The sequence below is a fragment of the Hippichthys cyanospilos genome, chromosome 6 (assembly GCF_059441005.1).
Source record: "Hippichthys cyanospilos isolate Australia breed blue-spotted pipefish chromosome 6, RoL_Hcya_1.0, whole genome shotgun sequence".
NCBI classification, from domain to species: domain Eukaryota; kingdom Metazoa; phylum Chordata; class Actinopteri; order Syngnathiformes; family Syngnathidae; genus Hippichthys; species Hippichthys cyanospilos.
In genome coordinates, this window is record NC_142374.1 from 20,884,816 (window position 1) to 20,901,899 (window position 17,084).

The window sequence follows — 17,084 nt, forward strand, 5'->3', positions numbered from 1 at the left end:
TCACTAAAAGAAGCAAGCAGAAGGAACCAACGTCTGAATCCATCCAGGTTCACAAACAGGCATTAAGATGAGGTTTATTCTTTAAGAATTCTTAAAGCGCTCCAGTTTTTATTCTTTACTTAGCTGTTTTCCCTTATTTTGAAATATCTGCTTTTAATCCGGAAGGAAACACTGTAGTTCCTGTTTACGTTCTTCTTTTGTCATTTAGCTCTTAGCGGTGGTTGTTACCTTGGTTTCAAGAAATCAAATAGCAGACTGACCCGTTCGAGGGTCGCAGGGGCATTAAGATGACATTTAGTTTGTGTCAAGAATTCTTCAAGCGCTTTAGTTTTGAATGTTCAGTTATAGTTCTGTGAAAATGTGTGCTTTTAATCTGGAAGGCTTTAAAACCGATTGGCTGCCTTGTGCCACGTTTCGAGTCTCATTGCACCAAACACATCCTACAGATCTTGCCCTATCAGCCAACCGTCACTGACTGCCATTCAAACGCGTCGCATGTTCCGCCGTCCACATAGTCGATCTGAACCAAGCATTATTTATTTTCCCAAACCGCGGAGCCGTAAAAGATCCGTATACGGCTCTGGAGCCGCAGGTTGGCGACCCCCGGTGTAGCCTGTACCTCAGCTGTCAACCAAATGAATATTACCCAATGTGAACAAAATAAGACATATATAGCGACTTGGGCGACCATGCGGTTTTACAGTCAGCGCTATTATTTGCTGCGCTGCACAGAGACAGAAAGTAATAATCGGCTGGTAATGTCTGCCTACGGAAGGGACAAATAGCACGGTCTCTGTGGGAGGAGACCTAAACACAGAGGAATCAGTCAGCCACTGTCAAGCGAGCCGCCATGGAAAGCGCCACCTGCGGCAGGGGTCCACTCTGTCGCCTACATGCATACAAAAGAAGGAAGCGCCGCATCTTGTCGCCTGGCCTTGAAGTCCTGTTCGACTGGAGCCATTTTGACACTTCAGACAGTGATCCGGCAGCCCGCTCGCCACGGACGACAGTGGTACATTTATCTCGATAAAAGCCGGTAAAGTGCTCTGACGAGAGGAAACGCTTCGGGGAGCGGGACGCGCCAAATGGATCCCATATGACGGGTTGCGTCTGGAATGACAAGCTGGGTCATTACGGATGGAGCGCGGTCACCAATGAGTCAGCGTGCTTCTTAGACTGCTATTGTGCATTCGTATTTACACTGCATGAACAGTTCTTTGATTTTGGTTTGACTTGGATGAAATATTTTTCGGTCCTTCACTAGTATTACGTTGCAATAAAAGACCTTACCCACTTAGTCATTATGATACCGTTCACTTTTTATTAATACAGCTATTTGTATTTTTTACTGTGAAAGTTTCAGAGTCAATGTTTTTGATATATTGACAGTTTAAAGTAATAATATGGGCAATCATCAAGATTATTTTGGGGGGTTTCCAATTTTCATCCTTTTTTTTCCACTCTTTACGACTGGGGTCAGTTATTTCCTGTGAATTACTGCGTCTCGTAAATGTCCATGTCTTCTTTGATTGACTGGAATAAAGTAGACGGAAAATAAACTATCCTATAATAAATAAATCAACTAAATAAAAAATGCTGTCTGGGTGCAGCTATTGAGTATTTTGGTATTCAGATATCCTACCGAAAATCTAATAAAAATATATAATAATAACTATTTTGACTTGGTTAAAGAACATGCATGACTATAGAAGACATCTGAATGCAGATTTTTCCAAGTGTTATTTGGGAAAGTCAAGTTTACTTTTAAATTTTCCGCCTTATCGCGTTAGCGGCGTCGTGTTACCCAAAGTACTCGAATTACTCTACTCGTTTCATTCCTCATCCTGTCATGACTTTCAAAACATTCTTGTTTATAGCGATATCATTCCTCCACTGACTGAAGAAGTAGTTCTACTGCATTTTGAATGAATCATAGACAGTTCCTTCCCCATAAAATACCTCTGACATATTCTACACCAATTCTGACATCAGTGACTTGTGCATGGGGGGGTTTTTCCCCAGAAAAGTGATCTGAGATGTCCCAATAGTTTTGTCTTCATAGGGTTTTCTACACCCAATAGGAATCGCTGATTTAAGTGAAGCTTTATTGGAGGAGAAAAACGATATTAACAGATACGGAATCCATGCTGGGAGCTGCCACGTCTGATTTATTTCATTGCCTTGTGGAGGATCATCCATACGAGTCAGTCCGCGATACCGTTGACTCATATAACCTCCACGAACCCTAGTCAAGAACATGAGCGCGCACACACACACACACGCACGCATCTATTTGCTGGTGTCCCAGAGAGTAGCTTGGATCTGTTCAACTTGTGGAAAATAGTCAAAAATTACAGTTGGCTTCCGTGGCTCAATGTGGTGTTCATTTGGGAGCGAGCGTAGCAGTAAAAGTAAAAAGTGCACACACCGCACGCATAAAACATTTCCGAGAGGCAGTATAATGAGCTTTGTCTTTCAACGGTGGCAAATTATATCAATGCCCGTGCTTTTTCTTGTGATTTCTGAGAGGTAGGCGCAGGTCTGCCAGCATGGGTGGTTTGCGTGAACTCTATTATAGGAATGCACGACGCCAGTTTATTTTGGCCGCAGGCGCTCAAAAAACCAGCATCAGTTTTTCCAGAAGTGAAGCGAAGCGAGAGAGCGACGAGAAAGATGCAGGCCAGGGCTGGATGTGGGAGCGGCGAAGATGTCTGTCTGACGAGCTAAACGATGCGGTAACGTTCTGGGTTTCTTTTTCCTTTTCCCATTGGTGCAATTTTAATATTTTCCTGAAAGCGGCGGGAGACTCGACACGACAACTTGTGTTCACCGGTAACGGAAAAATTCGGTGACGTGACTTCTCGTGGACAAAATCTCTTTGATATTTTACAACAGCATGAACAAGATGTTCTGATAGACATCGCGTCAGATAAATAAAGCCATCCCCTAATTATGAATTGCCGTTTTCCCCCATCATGAAAACGCACCGTAAATTTCAAACTATAAACTTCAATATCAAATATTTGACAATCTTTTTTTGTAATGTGTAGGCCACACTGCACTATAAGTTGCTGTTTGTAAAATCAGGTATTTACGCAGAAAGATGTTTTTTATTCTATTTTTTTTAACTGAATAGTTACCTTAACATCATGCCTTAAATATGAAGCATAATTGCAGGTTTAGAATTGATAGTAGCACCAACATTTTTTCAACTTAATACCGACACACTTGGGTTGGTAGAATACTGCACCAACACAATAGTAACACACCCGATTAAATGCCTCCCAGAGGTTTTGGGGGCCAACATCTTCCTCTTCACCTTCTGCACTACACCCAATCAAGAGTCACGCTGAGGTGTAGTAGCTGTTTAATATTTTGTTGTGTCCCCAGTAATCGCAGCTGGTATTGAGTTAGTTTACATAAAGGCTGCTGATGGCTAGTTAAAAAAAAAAAAAAAAACTGCCGGCATCCGCAAAATTCAAAGCAGGAGAAAGTGGTGGTTTCTAGTCTGAAATTTACAGTAATTAAATGCGCAAGCAGCGTGTAACTGGCCTTTGAACCCACCTCAAAATGATCCTCAAACCTTTCCGCAAATAAACTTCGTCCTTTCATCATTCTACAAACCGGGGTTGACTCGGGAGAATTACGTAGAGTTGGACAAAATATAAGCTATCGGCTAGCAGCTAGCTGGACAGACATTTTAAGGGAGGTGAGCAGTTAGCGGCTAGTATGGGTCGCGACAGCCAGCAGACTATTTTTCATGGGGCGTTTAATTGCTGAAAATGTATCTGCACACTTCGAGTACTATTGTTGCTGACAGTCTGACACTTGCAAATTTACTGACTCTTTTAGAGCTGACTCAAAAGTGCTGCGGAAGCAGGTCACCCTTTAATGGCGCTCAGTCATCACTACAGGTGAAGACGATTTTCATAAACGAGACACCCTCCTGAAGGCTATTTATTATCACGTTTATTTCTTATACCATAAACGCAAAAGTAATTGGAGTATTGCCGCATCCATAATCATAAACCTTACTCGTACTTAAACGGAAGTTTTATACTCTACCTCTTCCCATGTGAAGTAAGTCAGCTCGTCTCCGTCCTGGAATCGGATCTCCCCGTGCTTTGGCGGTTTTTCCACGACGAATTCGATGTTGAAGGCTTTGTAGAAGGGATGCGAGATGTTGATGACGTCGTCGTTGATGACCTTGCTGAAGCCCTCCCTCACAGTGAAATTGAGAGACTGGATCGGTATGATTCTCGGCACGATGTTCACGGTGAGGCGGAGGTCCTCAACTGTGGTAAAACCGTTGCTTACATCCGCGGTAAAGACGTCAACACCCTGGAAAGACAAGAAACATCAAGTATGTGATGTTCACCTCTCTGCAGCGTTTTGTCCGTTCCTTTGATCTTAACATCAAAGGAATGCATTTAAAGAAGACACCAGGGAGCTGAAATTTCACCCAGATGTTGAAATGTCCAATGCTTTGAGCGGAATGGATGAATTTGTCCAAGAAACGGACACAGTACTGCGCGAGAAAGCAAAGCACCAGATGAAAAGGAGCAAAGATCACACCTGGATGGATGCAGACACGTAAAGGATGCGTCCATGATCAATGTCCTCCTGTGTAAACGAGTGAATGTAGTCGAGGACTGGCGAGTCCGTGCCATCTGTGCTGTTAGTCAGTTTGACCACATGACCGAGGCGAGGCGGTTCTTTGATGGTGAACACCATTTCTGTCGGTAGAATGTCGGCTTGCTCCACCTAAAAATACAAAAAGGGACAACGTTGGACGTAACCAAACACAGCTGGCAAACTTTAAAAAAGAAAAAGGTCTCCTGGACCAATACATAAAATCTAATATGTTAGGGTATTATTTACTTGGTTGTTGTTCAAATTGGAGCAGGGTAGTATTTCCTGCGAGCAATTCTCGGGGTGAAAAAAAGTACTTTCAACTTCATTAAAGCTTGTGTGAGAAATTGGGACACGGGTGTAGACCGTGTCATGTCACACATTTATACGCAGACAGATTTATGGTCATCTGACTTGGAGAAGTTTTTAATCAGCTCCCCGGAGCCCCAAGCCTGTTTAGCAGTCATGGCTCCCTTTCACTATATTTCACATCGCACTACTTTGCATTTCACAGTGTTGTAGGAAATATATTCGTTGCACTTCCACAAGCCAAGTCAATATTTTACCTCTGGAAAGACCACACTATCACGGCAGAGAGACTGAAAATATTGGAGAAGTATGTCTTCAGGTTTTTTTTTTTTTCCAAGATGCATTTCATCCTCACTCTGCACACCGGATTTATAATGTATACTTTGGGCTTAAGTATTTTGCTATCAAAATTGCTCTTCATTAGTCTAAAAGTCAAGTTACATACTGTAAAATGGGAATGTGTTTAGACTTGACGGATGATTTGAATCCCATTAGCTGCTTTCCAGACGAACTGCAGGCAGGCCCTTCTTACAAATTACAGCGGGCTTCAGGAAGCTCCCCACGGGATCCGCAATGCTCTGTTTTCCACACTTAATAGAGTGCAATTTAGTACATAAACTAGATTAAAAGCAGTGGCTGTGCCGTCACATTTAGCACGGCTTTCATGTGGCTGCAATGTAGATTAGAGAGGAGGCATCGCTGCAATGAGCCATTTGAAAAAAGTAGCCGGATCACATCAAATAAACTTATATATCCCCTATGATAACGAGAATACCGTCACACGCTTGCCAAACCTAAACACACAAGGTAAACAAATTGAAACAGTTGAATCAAAGCCTAATTCTTGCTCGACATGACGTGTTTTTTTTACGGGGATGATTAGAATTACCTTGACAAAATCAGAGTTGATGACCGTGTGCTCGCCCTCGTAGGAAATGATGACCGCATTGGTAATCACTTCAGGTTCTGAGAGATAACCTTGTTTGAATATTTTAATTCTGAATGTTCCCTCTTCAGATCTTTCTTTTGCTCGGACTGTGAAGCTGAAGGCGTCCTTTGACCTCAGGCTCTCGTAATTATGTTCATAGGAAACCACGCCCTTTTTCAAGTCCTCCTGGGTGAATTCTTGAGCTTCGATCCCGCTTACTATAATCCTGCCGTCGCTGGGAGGTGATGTCACTTGAAACTTAATCTCACTCTCATCCCTGATGTCCATATTGGACTCGGCGCTCAGCAATGTCGTGTTGAGGGTTTTGGTGCCTCCGTGGTCAATGACAATCATTGTATTGTTGACTACTCTCAGGTAGGGTTCGCCCGCTTGAACCTGCAGCAGAGCGGTTGTCTTGTGAAAGCCATCAGACACTTGCAGCGGGAAGCGTTCCTGGTCGGCTCCCTGGTGAATAAAGAGAACCTTTTTACCACGCAGGTCAGCTTGGGTGAAACGGAATAGGGATTGCGAGGGATTCTGCGCGGCGACGATATTGCCAGAAAGGATACCCTCGCGAGCATAGACAATCTGGGAATCATTAAACCCTACGTCGTCGTCCTTGAACTGGATATCATCAGTTGTTAGCAGACGCTGTCCATGGCGGACAACGTTGAAAACTTTATCCACAACCTGCAGTGGAGCGTGTTCGTTCTTGCTTTGGATAGATATCCTAAAGATGTCACGTACAGTTTCCTGGACCCCAAACTTGTCCGCTCCCTGATCGAATACTGTGAAGTGGAATTCATCCCTATCTGTGCTGGAACCGTCGTGCTGGTATATGAGTCTGTCCAGTTGGAGGTCTTCATTACTAAACACTCTAACGGCTCCCTCAAATCGCGGCTGCCCTGGAGGGGAGTCCCTTATGAGCCGCCCGTGCTTTGGTTCCTGATTGATCTGGTACATAAAATCCGAAGAGCCGGTTGACTCCACCCAAAGGTAATTTTGATTTAAAACCTGCTCGCTGCCATGTAAGACAGTTAGCACCTCATTGGTCAGAACGGGGGCATCAGCATCAGCGAGGATGTTGATTGGGAATGTGTATAAAGGAGAGTACTGATCCTCGGCAAAAACTTTGAACTGGAATTGATCTGTCGTGTCAACAGCTCTTCGCACAAGAACTCTGTAGCTGATATAATTGTCCAAAATGTCTCTCTGAGTGAAGGTATCGCCTTCATTCAACTCCAAGTCCAGTAACTGGAGGCTACCCAGTGATGGAGGCTTGACGAGAATGTACTTGACGCTTTCCGGGTCTGGGTTTCTTCCTTTCACTTCGGCTTGAAGTTCAGTGTGTCCGATGATTAGCTCTTCACCGGCCTGCATCTCCCCTGGCACCAAGGTTGAGATTTTAACCGGAGAGGGCATAATCTTGATCAAAAATGTGTTATTTCTGAGAGAGAACGTGCCCAGGTGGGTGTCAAACTGAATCCGTTCAACAACAACATCTTCTTGGTCACTGGAATCGGTGCTGAAGTACCTCAGGTAGTTTTGATCCAGATCAGACTGACGGAACTCCGTGATTGGTTTTAGCATCCCATCACTCGTCATGATCTTCAGTTCCCCGTATATGAGCGGTTGTGTGATGTTATAAATGACATCTCCGTTACGGGGATGCGTGAGGACTGCCAAATTGTGAACGCCGATAGAAGCGTTGCTGCCTTGAGCCAGGAGAAGTCCGGTGTTAGTCACCACGGTCATATGTGGCTGAGTCAAAGCCAACTTGAAAGTTACAGCGTGGCTGACAGATTGACCGTCTGATACTTCCAGAGTAATTGCATTGGCTTCGCCCCCTTTGTGCACATAATAGATAGCCCCTTCTCTTAGATCCTTGCAAGTAAACTCTGTGATGCTTCTTCCTGGTTCCTGAATTTTCTCGAGATAACCGGTTTCAGCAGAAAGCTCAGATGTCACGGTTACCACCAAGTTGTCACAACGGGTGTCGGAATCTGTGATTTTGATAAGACTTGGGCTCAAGCGCGTCTTGCCATTCTCCGTGATGGTGATTTCTTCCCCGCTCAGTTGTGGAATGTTATTGACAGGAATGATTTCAACTGGGAGCACGTAACTTTGAGGAGTTTTAAGACACTCTGGGAGGTAGCCATCACTGGTAGCAACCACTTCTAGGTGAATGCGATCTGCATGTCTCTCGTGTCCATCGTGCATGTACTTGATTTTCTGGTTGACAACATCCATAAGAGTGAATTTTTGTGTGCGTTTTGTGTTGATGTCCATATCAAGCAGGCCGTACCACGGGTCAGTCTTGAGGGAAAAGATAATCTGGGACTGACGCAAACCTGCGGCACTGAGGTCAAAGGTCGGGCGCAGGTGGTCAAGGTCTAGAAGAACCTCTCCACCTTCTGGCACAAGCAGAGGTAATGCATCGAGGAGCCTGGTCACATTTTTGAATACCGCTGGCGTGTTGTCTGTTGGGGAGCAATGTGGTTCTACGGTTTCAATGTCGACGTACCGGGTCCGAGGCGGCGGGGATGTTGTTGTTGTGTCAACGTCATAATAACTGGAATAGTCATAGTCCTCTCCTTCACATTTGACATGAACGTCTTTGGTCACCAGCGCGTCCTGTAGGCTTCTATCCTTCTGATTGACTTTGATCTCTCCCAAGCATCCGATGAACGACTCAGCGGTCATCTCTTCTTCCGCGCGATTCAATAAGTCACTCGCACGAAAGACATCCTTCATTTTAGCCTGAATGCCTCCTAAATATAAATTTCCAACCAAATCCAATTTATGAGTAGAGTCAAGAGGAAGGGAGACGACCTGGCTGTCTATGTTAATGTCGAATGAATCCTGACTGACTTGCACCTTAACTCTATGCCACTGATCGTCATCCAGCTGCACCTCATTGTTCTCCAGCACTTCCATGCCTTTGCCGTAGTCCAGCACACCTTTGAGGTAGCCTTTCACAACACCAATAGCGATAAAATCTGTCTCTCTCCCGGGGTGAAACGCAAGAAGGGCATCTTCAATTGTTGTCTTCATGAGGAATTCCAAAACTCTTGGAGCGCCGCTCGCCCCGCTCCAAGTGGGAAAGGACACAAAAGAATCCGGCGTGCTGAAACTGGTCGCCTCTCCGTCACCCGCTTCAAATTCGCTGCTGCAGGATTCCTTTGTGTCATGGCATTGTTTAAAGAGTGTGCCGAGAATATCAAATTCATGGGATTCGAATTTGACCTTGGTCATGCAGCCACGGAAAGGTGGAATGGCATTGCTAAGGTAAGGAGTGTCAAGATCTCCGGTTCCTCCCAGCCAAATACCCTGGTCAATGTTCAATTCTTCCCCGTCATCGTTAAGAGGGAGGTATGTGGAGAAGAGCTCGTCAATTGTCATGGTGAGCTTGGCATCCTGCAGCGTGAGGGAAATTTTGTGTTCCAGAAGGTTGTTCAGCTGGAGACCTTGAGACGATGTCAGGATCACCTCCTCTGCACCCATGTTCATCCGAGCCTACAGAAAAATGACAGAATTAACGTCATTCATATTACACGTCACAACGTAACCCTCCGATTGTTCGGCAAATTTACCAAACCATCACTTTACAATAGCTGTGATCGTTTTGGTAACAATATCCAATCAAGACTTGTTTTTCCAACTGACATAATTTGAATTGCTCAGTTTTCCGATGCAACGCTTTAAATTTTTTTTTTTTACTGTTTCAGAAATTTCAAGATCAGTTATATGTCCATGTCCTTCACCTGTATTTTCCCATTTAGTAGCTCAATGAACAAGTAGTCCTCCATTCCAGCGGCTAGGAGCAGTAAGCCGCTTCTCCGACTCGTCTTTATCTGTAGCGTCACATGGAAGGTGGAGACATCTTGGAAGGTTTGGATGCTGCAGTAGCTGTCCCCAAAGTAGGATTCTGTGAGGAAAAACAAGACCTTACTTAAGTAGTTTATCAGTCATAACCCCTTCTGAGGACAAACATTCTTAATATGTTTCTAATGGCATGTAAATTCAGCATTCAACTATGCTCTAAAGGGCCCTCAGCAAATGCAGGAAGTCATGGAGGAAGTCAATTATTTCCTATTGCGCAGCCAAGATTACGCTGGATCAATGCCCAAGAAAACTATTTCCGCAACCTGGGATTCCCCTGAACATTTACGAGATATATGGAAAAGGGGGCTTTCCATGAGCAGCGGCCGATATGGAAGCTGGTAAGGACACACTGAAGCTGATTTGGAAACAATATCACACTGTGAAGAACTTTCCCATGAGACTATTTCCATAAAATCAACAGACTGATGGGCATGCTGCCATGGGCTGCATTCTCACCATAGTTGAAAAAACAATCATGAAAAAAACACTCTCAGCCTCGATTATGTGATAAAACAAAAGATTAGAAATCAAGGCTTTAAACATTCACATTCAATAGGCTACTACCATGTGGGGGAAAAAAAATATGTTAATGTGCAGTACAGTAGTTACTTCCAAAATGTAATGTGTATTAAGATCAGAGATGGGCTGTAGCAAAGTACAAATACTTAAGTTTTTCTTCTGATACTTTGTACTTTACTATTTAACAATCACACTACTGTATGATTTCACTACATTTTAATACATTATCTGCTTTTTTTTTTTTACTCTGTTTTCAGAACAGCATGAATACTTTAATTTTAGTGCATTACACTGCTTAAAATGCGAAATTCTAACCAATCCGGAGCATTTGACTTATTTACTTTTTTAGAGTACTTTTAGAGTACTTTTTTTTTACGCAAGTAATTGCACTTCTACCAAGACCAGAATCTGACTATATGAACGAATACTTTAACATTTTTTAAAAAATTTTTTTACAATTCCTGCTCTGCTTTTTGCCGGGTTTTGAAACTAATTAGCCATGTTATTTCTTTCTCGAAGCGGCACTGTCACTTACTGCTTAGCTTTACAATCAAGAGATTTTGGGTTACAATAGCTGGGTAGCATGTTCTCTGGGTACTCTAGCTGGGAAACTTCCCGCACTCCAAAAATCGATGGGTGATTATCGGAAAACTAAATAGGAATACGCCAATTTGCTGGGCAGACAGCTTGACGAGGTTTGTGATCCTCTTAAAGTACAGGAAGGCTGATTTCACGCAGAAATAGTCTTGGAGTTACTGTAAAAACCTGTGATTGTTACTTTTGTAACTTTTGCCGTGCCAACCACAAAAGGGCGATGCTTGCATTTGTCCTTTTTAGTATCTCATCCTTACACTGAACCCTCAGCAAGCTAATCAGTTGCATTTGCTGTCAGCGGAAGCGAAATCCTCCGTCGTCACGCCCATGCTTGGGAGATTTGACTAAGAGGCATCCGTTTGTGCTTCCAAGGCGACGTTGAGTGGACTCAGCATCGAGCCAAACACACACAGCGAGTCCCTCCATCACGCATTGTTGAACGGAAGCGAGCTCACGCAGCCAAGGAAAATGAATGTTGTTGCCCTACCAAAAATAAATATCCGAAGCGACTCTTTCAAACTGCACCACATGGAGAGCCATCATCGACCGCGTATTGAGTAAACACGTAAAGTGAACCTCGGAAAACGATTGAGAAGATTGCTGGTGATTTTCAAAGTGGTGTTGTGTTTAGCATGTGCGTTTGTTGTCTTGAGCTTCTCGCCGTGTCTCGTTTTACGATTGTTTCGGTATATTCACCTGAAATTTTCTACAAAGTGAATTACAAATGATTGGAACTTGATTTGAATGTTACGGCTTGGACATAGAGGGTCTGAAAGTTTCTATTTTAAACTTTGTAGCAGATATCTAAAGTAGCAGAGTTGGGCTATCAACCCATCTTCGGTGAGCGCTTCCACATTTTCAGTAAGTGCTTTATGAAAATACACAGACAGAGAAGGACCATCTGTACTGACCCCGTCCTTTTATTATTATTATTATTATTATTTTTAAGGCTTTGCGCCATAAAGCACACACAGAAAATGTGGAAGCACTCACTGAAGCTGGACATTCCATCAGCGTCAGGTTGATTTTGGCGAAAAAGCTTTTCAGAAGTTGTGACAGTAGTGTCCTCTAAAAGACAAATTTGGTCCTAATCTAAACACGGTGACATTTCAACATGAAATTTACTCTAGGAAGATATATTCAGATTAAGTTCAAATGTAAAATTTTCCTCAAACTAAAAACCGGAACCAATTATATTACTTTCAGTGTAAAATGTACCCTACAAAATGTACAGTCAAAAATCCATGTTAACGACAACGCATACCTTTTGTTTGAACAACACATACTTACTTACATTGACTTATTTCCAAACTGAGTAAGTATGAAGAGTAGTATGAAAACTAATCACGTACTTAGTCATAATTAACCGAGATTGAACGGTAGATATTTAATTCATTCTGTCAGAAGGTCTGCGCACCGAGAGCAGACAACCTTGAACACTGGCCATGGATTAGGTGTCAGTGAGTAATTGGCACCCCCATGCCAAAGGGTTTATAATTATCTCCAGATTCCAGAAGATGGCGGCAAAGAAAAACTTTTATTACTTTGTTTTCCGCGCAAACGTAATGAATAAATGAGCTTCCAAGGACTAGATCAACTTACCGAAATTTATAAAGCACTTAAATAAATGCCATATCAGTGTTATAAGGAGGTTGGGTTCCCCTAAAAAAAAAAAAAATCCGCCAATATGTGGGAGTTAAGTGAATAGCAGCAGCCATTTTCCAGGATCAGCGCACAGAGGCAGGACACAAAGCTGCCTGAGCTCATTCATGGTATATACATCCCGTATTTGATTCTATGGCAAAGGTACTCCAGATGAACGACTTCTGCTAATTGCACAGGAGCCTCTAGAGTGAGCCTGCAATATAGACGAGAAAAAAAAATATCTTCTTTTTAGTCATTTGCATTAACAAAGAAACCCTGAATGAGCTCGGTGCTTCTTAAAGCCGAGCTTTTGTCGGATTGTTCGCTGAGCACCAGGATAAAACGCGGAAGGAGAGACCAATGCCAAGACAATTGCGCCCGGGGATTTTCTGGTTGAAATTCATCTTGCTTGCCTCTGTCTTGAGAGAGAGGATCCCATTTTGTCGCGTTTCACACAATAGCGCCACTTTCCGATGCGTACCTCGACCTGGAATTCATTAGCTCCCCCCACCCCCCCGCCAAGACGAGTAAACCTCAACGCAGAAAGGGCTACATTCAGGAGAAGCTTATTTTCCAACCGCTATCTGTCTAAATGACCCGCCTTGTTTCACTCCCAGACCTTCTGTAAGCGATTTTCCTGCCACTGCGTCCAAGGAATCGTACCTACTCGATGAAAGGAAACACAAAAGCTTGTTTTCTTTCGCTGTATGATATCAAACCATCGTACGGAACTCAAGGTTTTGGGTTGACGGGATCGTGCTGGGAATGTGTTGATGTCCTTTCGCCATCCTGAAGGGCACATCAAGCAAGTTTAACTCCAGGCTAATTTACTCTCCGAACCACTTCACACTACTTAATTGTGGGTCAAGTAGGATGCTGGTCTCGGGCCAGTGCAGATGGCGTTAATTTGATGCACTCAGGAAACAGAGTCTTCCTCTCTGTTTTTACGACTGACCTGATGAATAACCCTTGTTGTTTTCTTTGCCCTCTCCTCCGCTGCCTCTTCCTCTTCCTGCGCGCTCTTTTTGGTCTCTCGACGCATGTCCGGAAAAGTAAGATGAACCGAGGGATCACATAAGTCTGAAAGGATTCACTTAACCTGGACTGGATTTACTCTGCAGGTCTTGAGGCCAAAATCCCAATTTTTTATTGTCAATTTATATATATTTTCATGTGGCCTTTATCTTACAACTGTACAGTGGACCCCCACATTTTCTCAGTTTGACAACGACCGATTAATTAATTAATATATTTTTTTGTAACTCCTAGTAATTTGGCTCTCGGACATGGGTTTGAGACGGGCCTCTAAATAGAACTGAAGAGGATACAGTAACTATGTAGGCACATATTTGAGGGAGGCGGTCATTTATTGAAACGTTAGCGTAAGGGAAGCGCGATATTGAAGTCGATTGATCGCCCGATTGAGAATGATTCAATATTTAATCGGATTTTGTAATGGGGAAAATGAAGTGTCCATTTGAGACAGCATCTGGGTTAATTTTTGCCTAAATCAGGGGTCACCAACTCTTGTCCCTGAGAGCACCTACCCAGCATTTTCTCACTATAACCCTCCTCTGCTGCACCTGATTCATTTGTTGAGCTCATCAGGAAGCTCTGCAGGAGCACAATAACTATCATGATCATTTGAATCAGGTGCAGCAGAGGAGGGTTACGCTGAAAAAATGCGGATTTGGTGACCCCTTGCCTAAGTATTATACATTATTTTGCTTGGCCTGGACTGCCTCTTAGGTACAAAAGGGATGTGATTATACCTCATTTATCTGTTTGTTTTGATATTGAACAATTCACAAGGCAACAGTAGATGCCAGAAAAAAATCGTGCTTTTGCCAGGCGAAAACATAATGTCCAGTGGCGGGCGCCTGCCCCGAAGAACTGTTTTAGCAACTGTTTCAAAGTGTTGTTCAGTCTTCAGTCAGGGACACATACAAGTGTTTCATCATAGTGCTTTGAAATATGATTTGAGCTTTTTCTAAAAAAATGATATTCAGTGGCAAACACAGTTTGTTCCTCCAGCACAAATTTGCCATGGTAACAACGCCCGGGATCCAAACAACCCACCCCCTCGTGCTTAAGCCTATAAATAGTGGTTATGTTTCTCATTTGTTTCCTTTGCTTTGGCTGCGGCTGTGGAGCGAGGGCACAAGGGCTTCTGGGTAATTACACCAGGGATAGGGTGTTATTAAGAAGAATGTACATACACTGCTAGAGCTCCTCGGGAATGGAATACTCAATCGTTAACATGATTTGCAAACTCTTATGAGGGTCTCTCGCTTACTTTCCCCTAGATGGTTTGTGGACTGCAGTACATTGTGATCGATCTTTGGAAAGACTGCAAATATTCCAAGGCATCTGTAAATGTGAGATTTTGTAAAACCTCTTAGTTTAGTTTTGACCTACAGTCCTTTGTGAAGTTATTTCACTTCCAAGAGCTTCGACTGGAGCTCTAGATCCAAGTGTATGTGCTTTGTTTTAGCCCAGTAGTCCCCGACCTTTTTATCACCACGGATCGGTCTGTGCCCGGCGGTGGTATAATTCCTTCCAAATAATAAACAGAAATGGCACAAAACAAATCAAAGGTGCACAGAAAATCCATCTAGGATCATCTAGGAGTGATTGGACACAATGACACCTGGAGTGTGTTGCGTTAATCCGGTCAACTCCAGTGTTTTTTTTTTTTTTTTTTGCGGTTTTTGCAGAACATTCTACATCACACAGTATGTCGATGTTTAAGGCTGCCGTTGTACGCGATCGTCTTCTTGCACGTCCATGCTAGATTCAGCTGGTTTGGCTTGAGTAGTCCTCAAACGCCTTATTGCGAGAAATCTTTATATCAAGTGAAGCCTCCTGGAATTGCCTGTTAAAGCGATCTTTTCTTTCTCGGTTGTCGTCTCTTGTTCTGTTTTTTTCACTGAGCCTTTTCCCCTTCTCAAACAAATTTTCCAAAGACGTCTGTTCACTCATTTTCCTCCGTGAGTTTTGACTCTCGAGTGACAGAAACGAATCTAAGAGAATCCGGCCACTTTTCAAAATAAAATATCATTCAGACTTAGACATATAATTTAAATAATAGTTTTGGTTGCAGCCCATGTGGCCCGGTACCAGTTGATCCACAGACCTGCGGTTGGGGACCCCTGTTTTATATCACCTTTTACAAGCTTGTTTTGATGCAACATATCTGCTCACTCAAGTGTGCTGGAAAGTTCCAGTCAGTCCACGATAGCGACTACAGCCACAACTCTGCATTCCTTGACAGCACTACTTAATATGGACCCCTTCTTGCCGCCGCCAAGTTTTTCACAAGTGGTCAGGGACGTACTTTTACGGGCTTGGAGGAGCCATTTCTCACAGCTGCCTGAAAGCCTACTCAGCATCACACGGGACACCTTTTCACATCCCTGATCCACCTCCGCGTGGTAGCGAGACACGGTCGCAAGAACTCAGGAGGTCTGAACTGAAAAGAACCGGCTCATGGCGACACGGCAGGGAAGCGACCGTTAAAATTCCACCGCTTTCTGTCTTTTATAAACCCAAAGTGACAAGGAGAGCTTGGCGCCCGAAACCAAAAATTATGTCCGCTCAAATTGAATGGAGAGTTTCAGAAAGTCAATGCGTGAGACGACGAAAGAGAGGAAGAGAAAGCGTGCAAAGATCGTTGTGAAAGAATCCCTCTTGTTTGGCTTTGTGCTTTCTTAGAAGGCTCGCTCGCTACGGAGAAGGAGGGGGAAGAAGGCAACTTTGTTTGAAGAGTTACAATACGGGAGGGGATTTTCTTTGTAACTGACTTGATTTATTAAATATTATAGAGTGGAATCTCAGAAGTCGCTGGGATGCTGTTGGCAATGTCTGTTGCGCTACTGAGAGGTTCGGGTTCGAATCGCTGTTGCTGTGTGGAGTTTTTATGGGTATGATTTGTTCTCTAATTTCTCCAAGAAAAAAAAAAAATCTGGTTAATCGAATACTCTAAATTACGTGGCAAAGTGTCTGACTTATTGTAAAGTGCATCAGGGGTCACACTGCAGAAACAGCTGTATTCATGCCGCTCGTTTCCTACGGTCAAAAAACTCAATCCAAGATGCTTATATTGCTTATATTTCCTCCTTCACAGTATGCGCACACTTCCACATCAGTGCCAATGGCTCATGAATATTCTGTATGAGGGCGGACTTGGGGAGTTTCATTGGTCCGCTGTGACCTGTTTGAGGCTGTGGGCAAATCGATTAAAGGATTAAATCATGTCAGTAAAAATTTAAAAGGTTAAACTGCAACACATTAAAAGTTGCGCTGTTCAAAGCGAATACAAGCAACAACTGCGAATTTACTCATTTTGTTGAAATGTTTATTTTTAAGAACGAGACCATGTGAAGTGCAGGATAAACCTCCCGTTGGTATTTTCAGTGCAATCAACTAAAGTTTATGTAGAATTACCTGGATGTTCTACTCGTTTTATATGTCTTTTGAAAATTGCTCAATAAAATCCAAAATCTGAATTTTACCTTCATGATTTCAACACATTTCAATTAATTTCAAGCCCTACATAGAATACTGTACTTAT

General features: G+C 43.2%; 1 protein-coding gene across 1 annotated transcript in view; it reads right to left on the reverse strand.

Moving 5' to 3' along the window:
- The window catches only part of cspg4 (chondroitin sulfate proteoglycan 4), a 69,234-nt gene that overhangs the window by 12,310 nt on the left and 39,840 nt on the right, over nucleotides 1-17,084 (reverse strand). The window contains exons 2-5 of the mRNA XM_088417309.1: nucleotides 9,634-9,797; nucleotides 5,831-9,385; nucleotides 4,576-4,764; nucleotides 4,066-4,341 (exon numbers count right to left, since the gene is read on the reverse strand). Of these exons, the coding sequence (XP_088273435.1) occupies nucleotides 4,066-4,341; nucleotides 4,576-4,764; nucleotides 5,831-9,385; nucleotides 9,634-9,797 (4,184 nt within the window). The remainder of the gene's footprint in view (nucleotides 1-4,065; nucleotides 4,342-4,575; nucleotides 4,765-5,830; nucleotides 9,386-9,633; nucleotides 9,798-17,084) is intronic.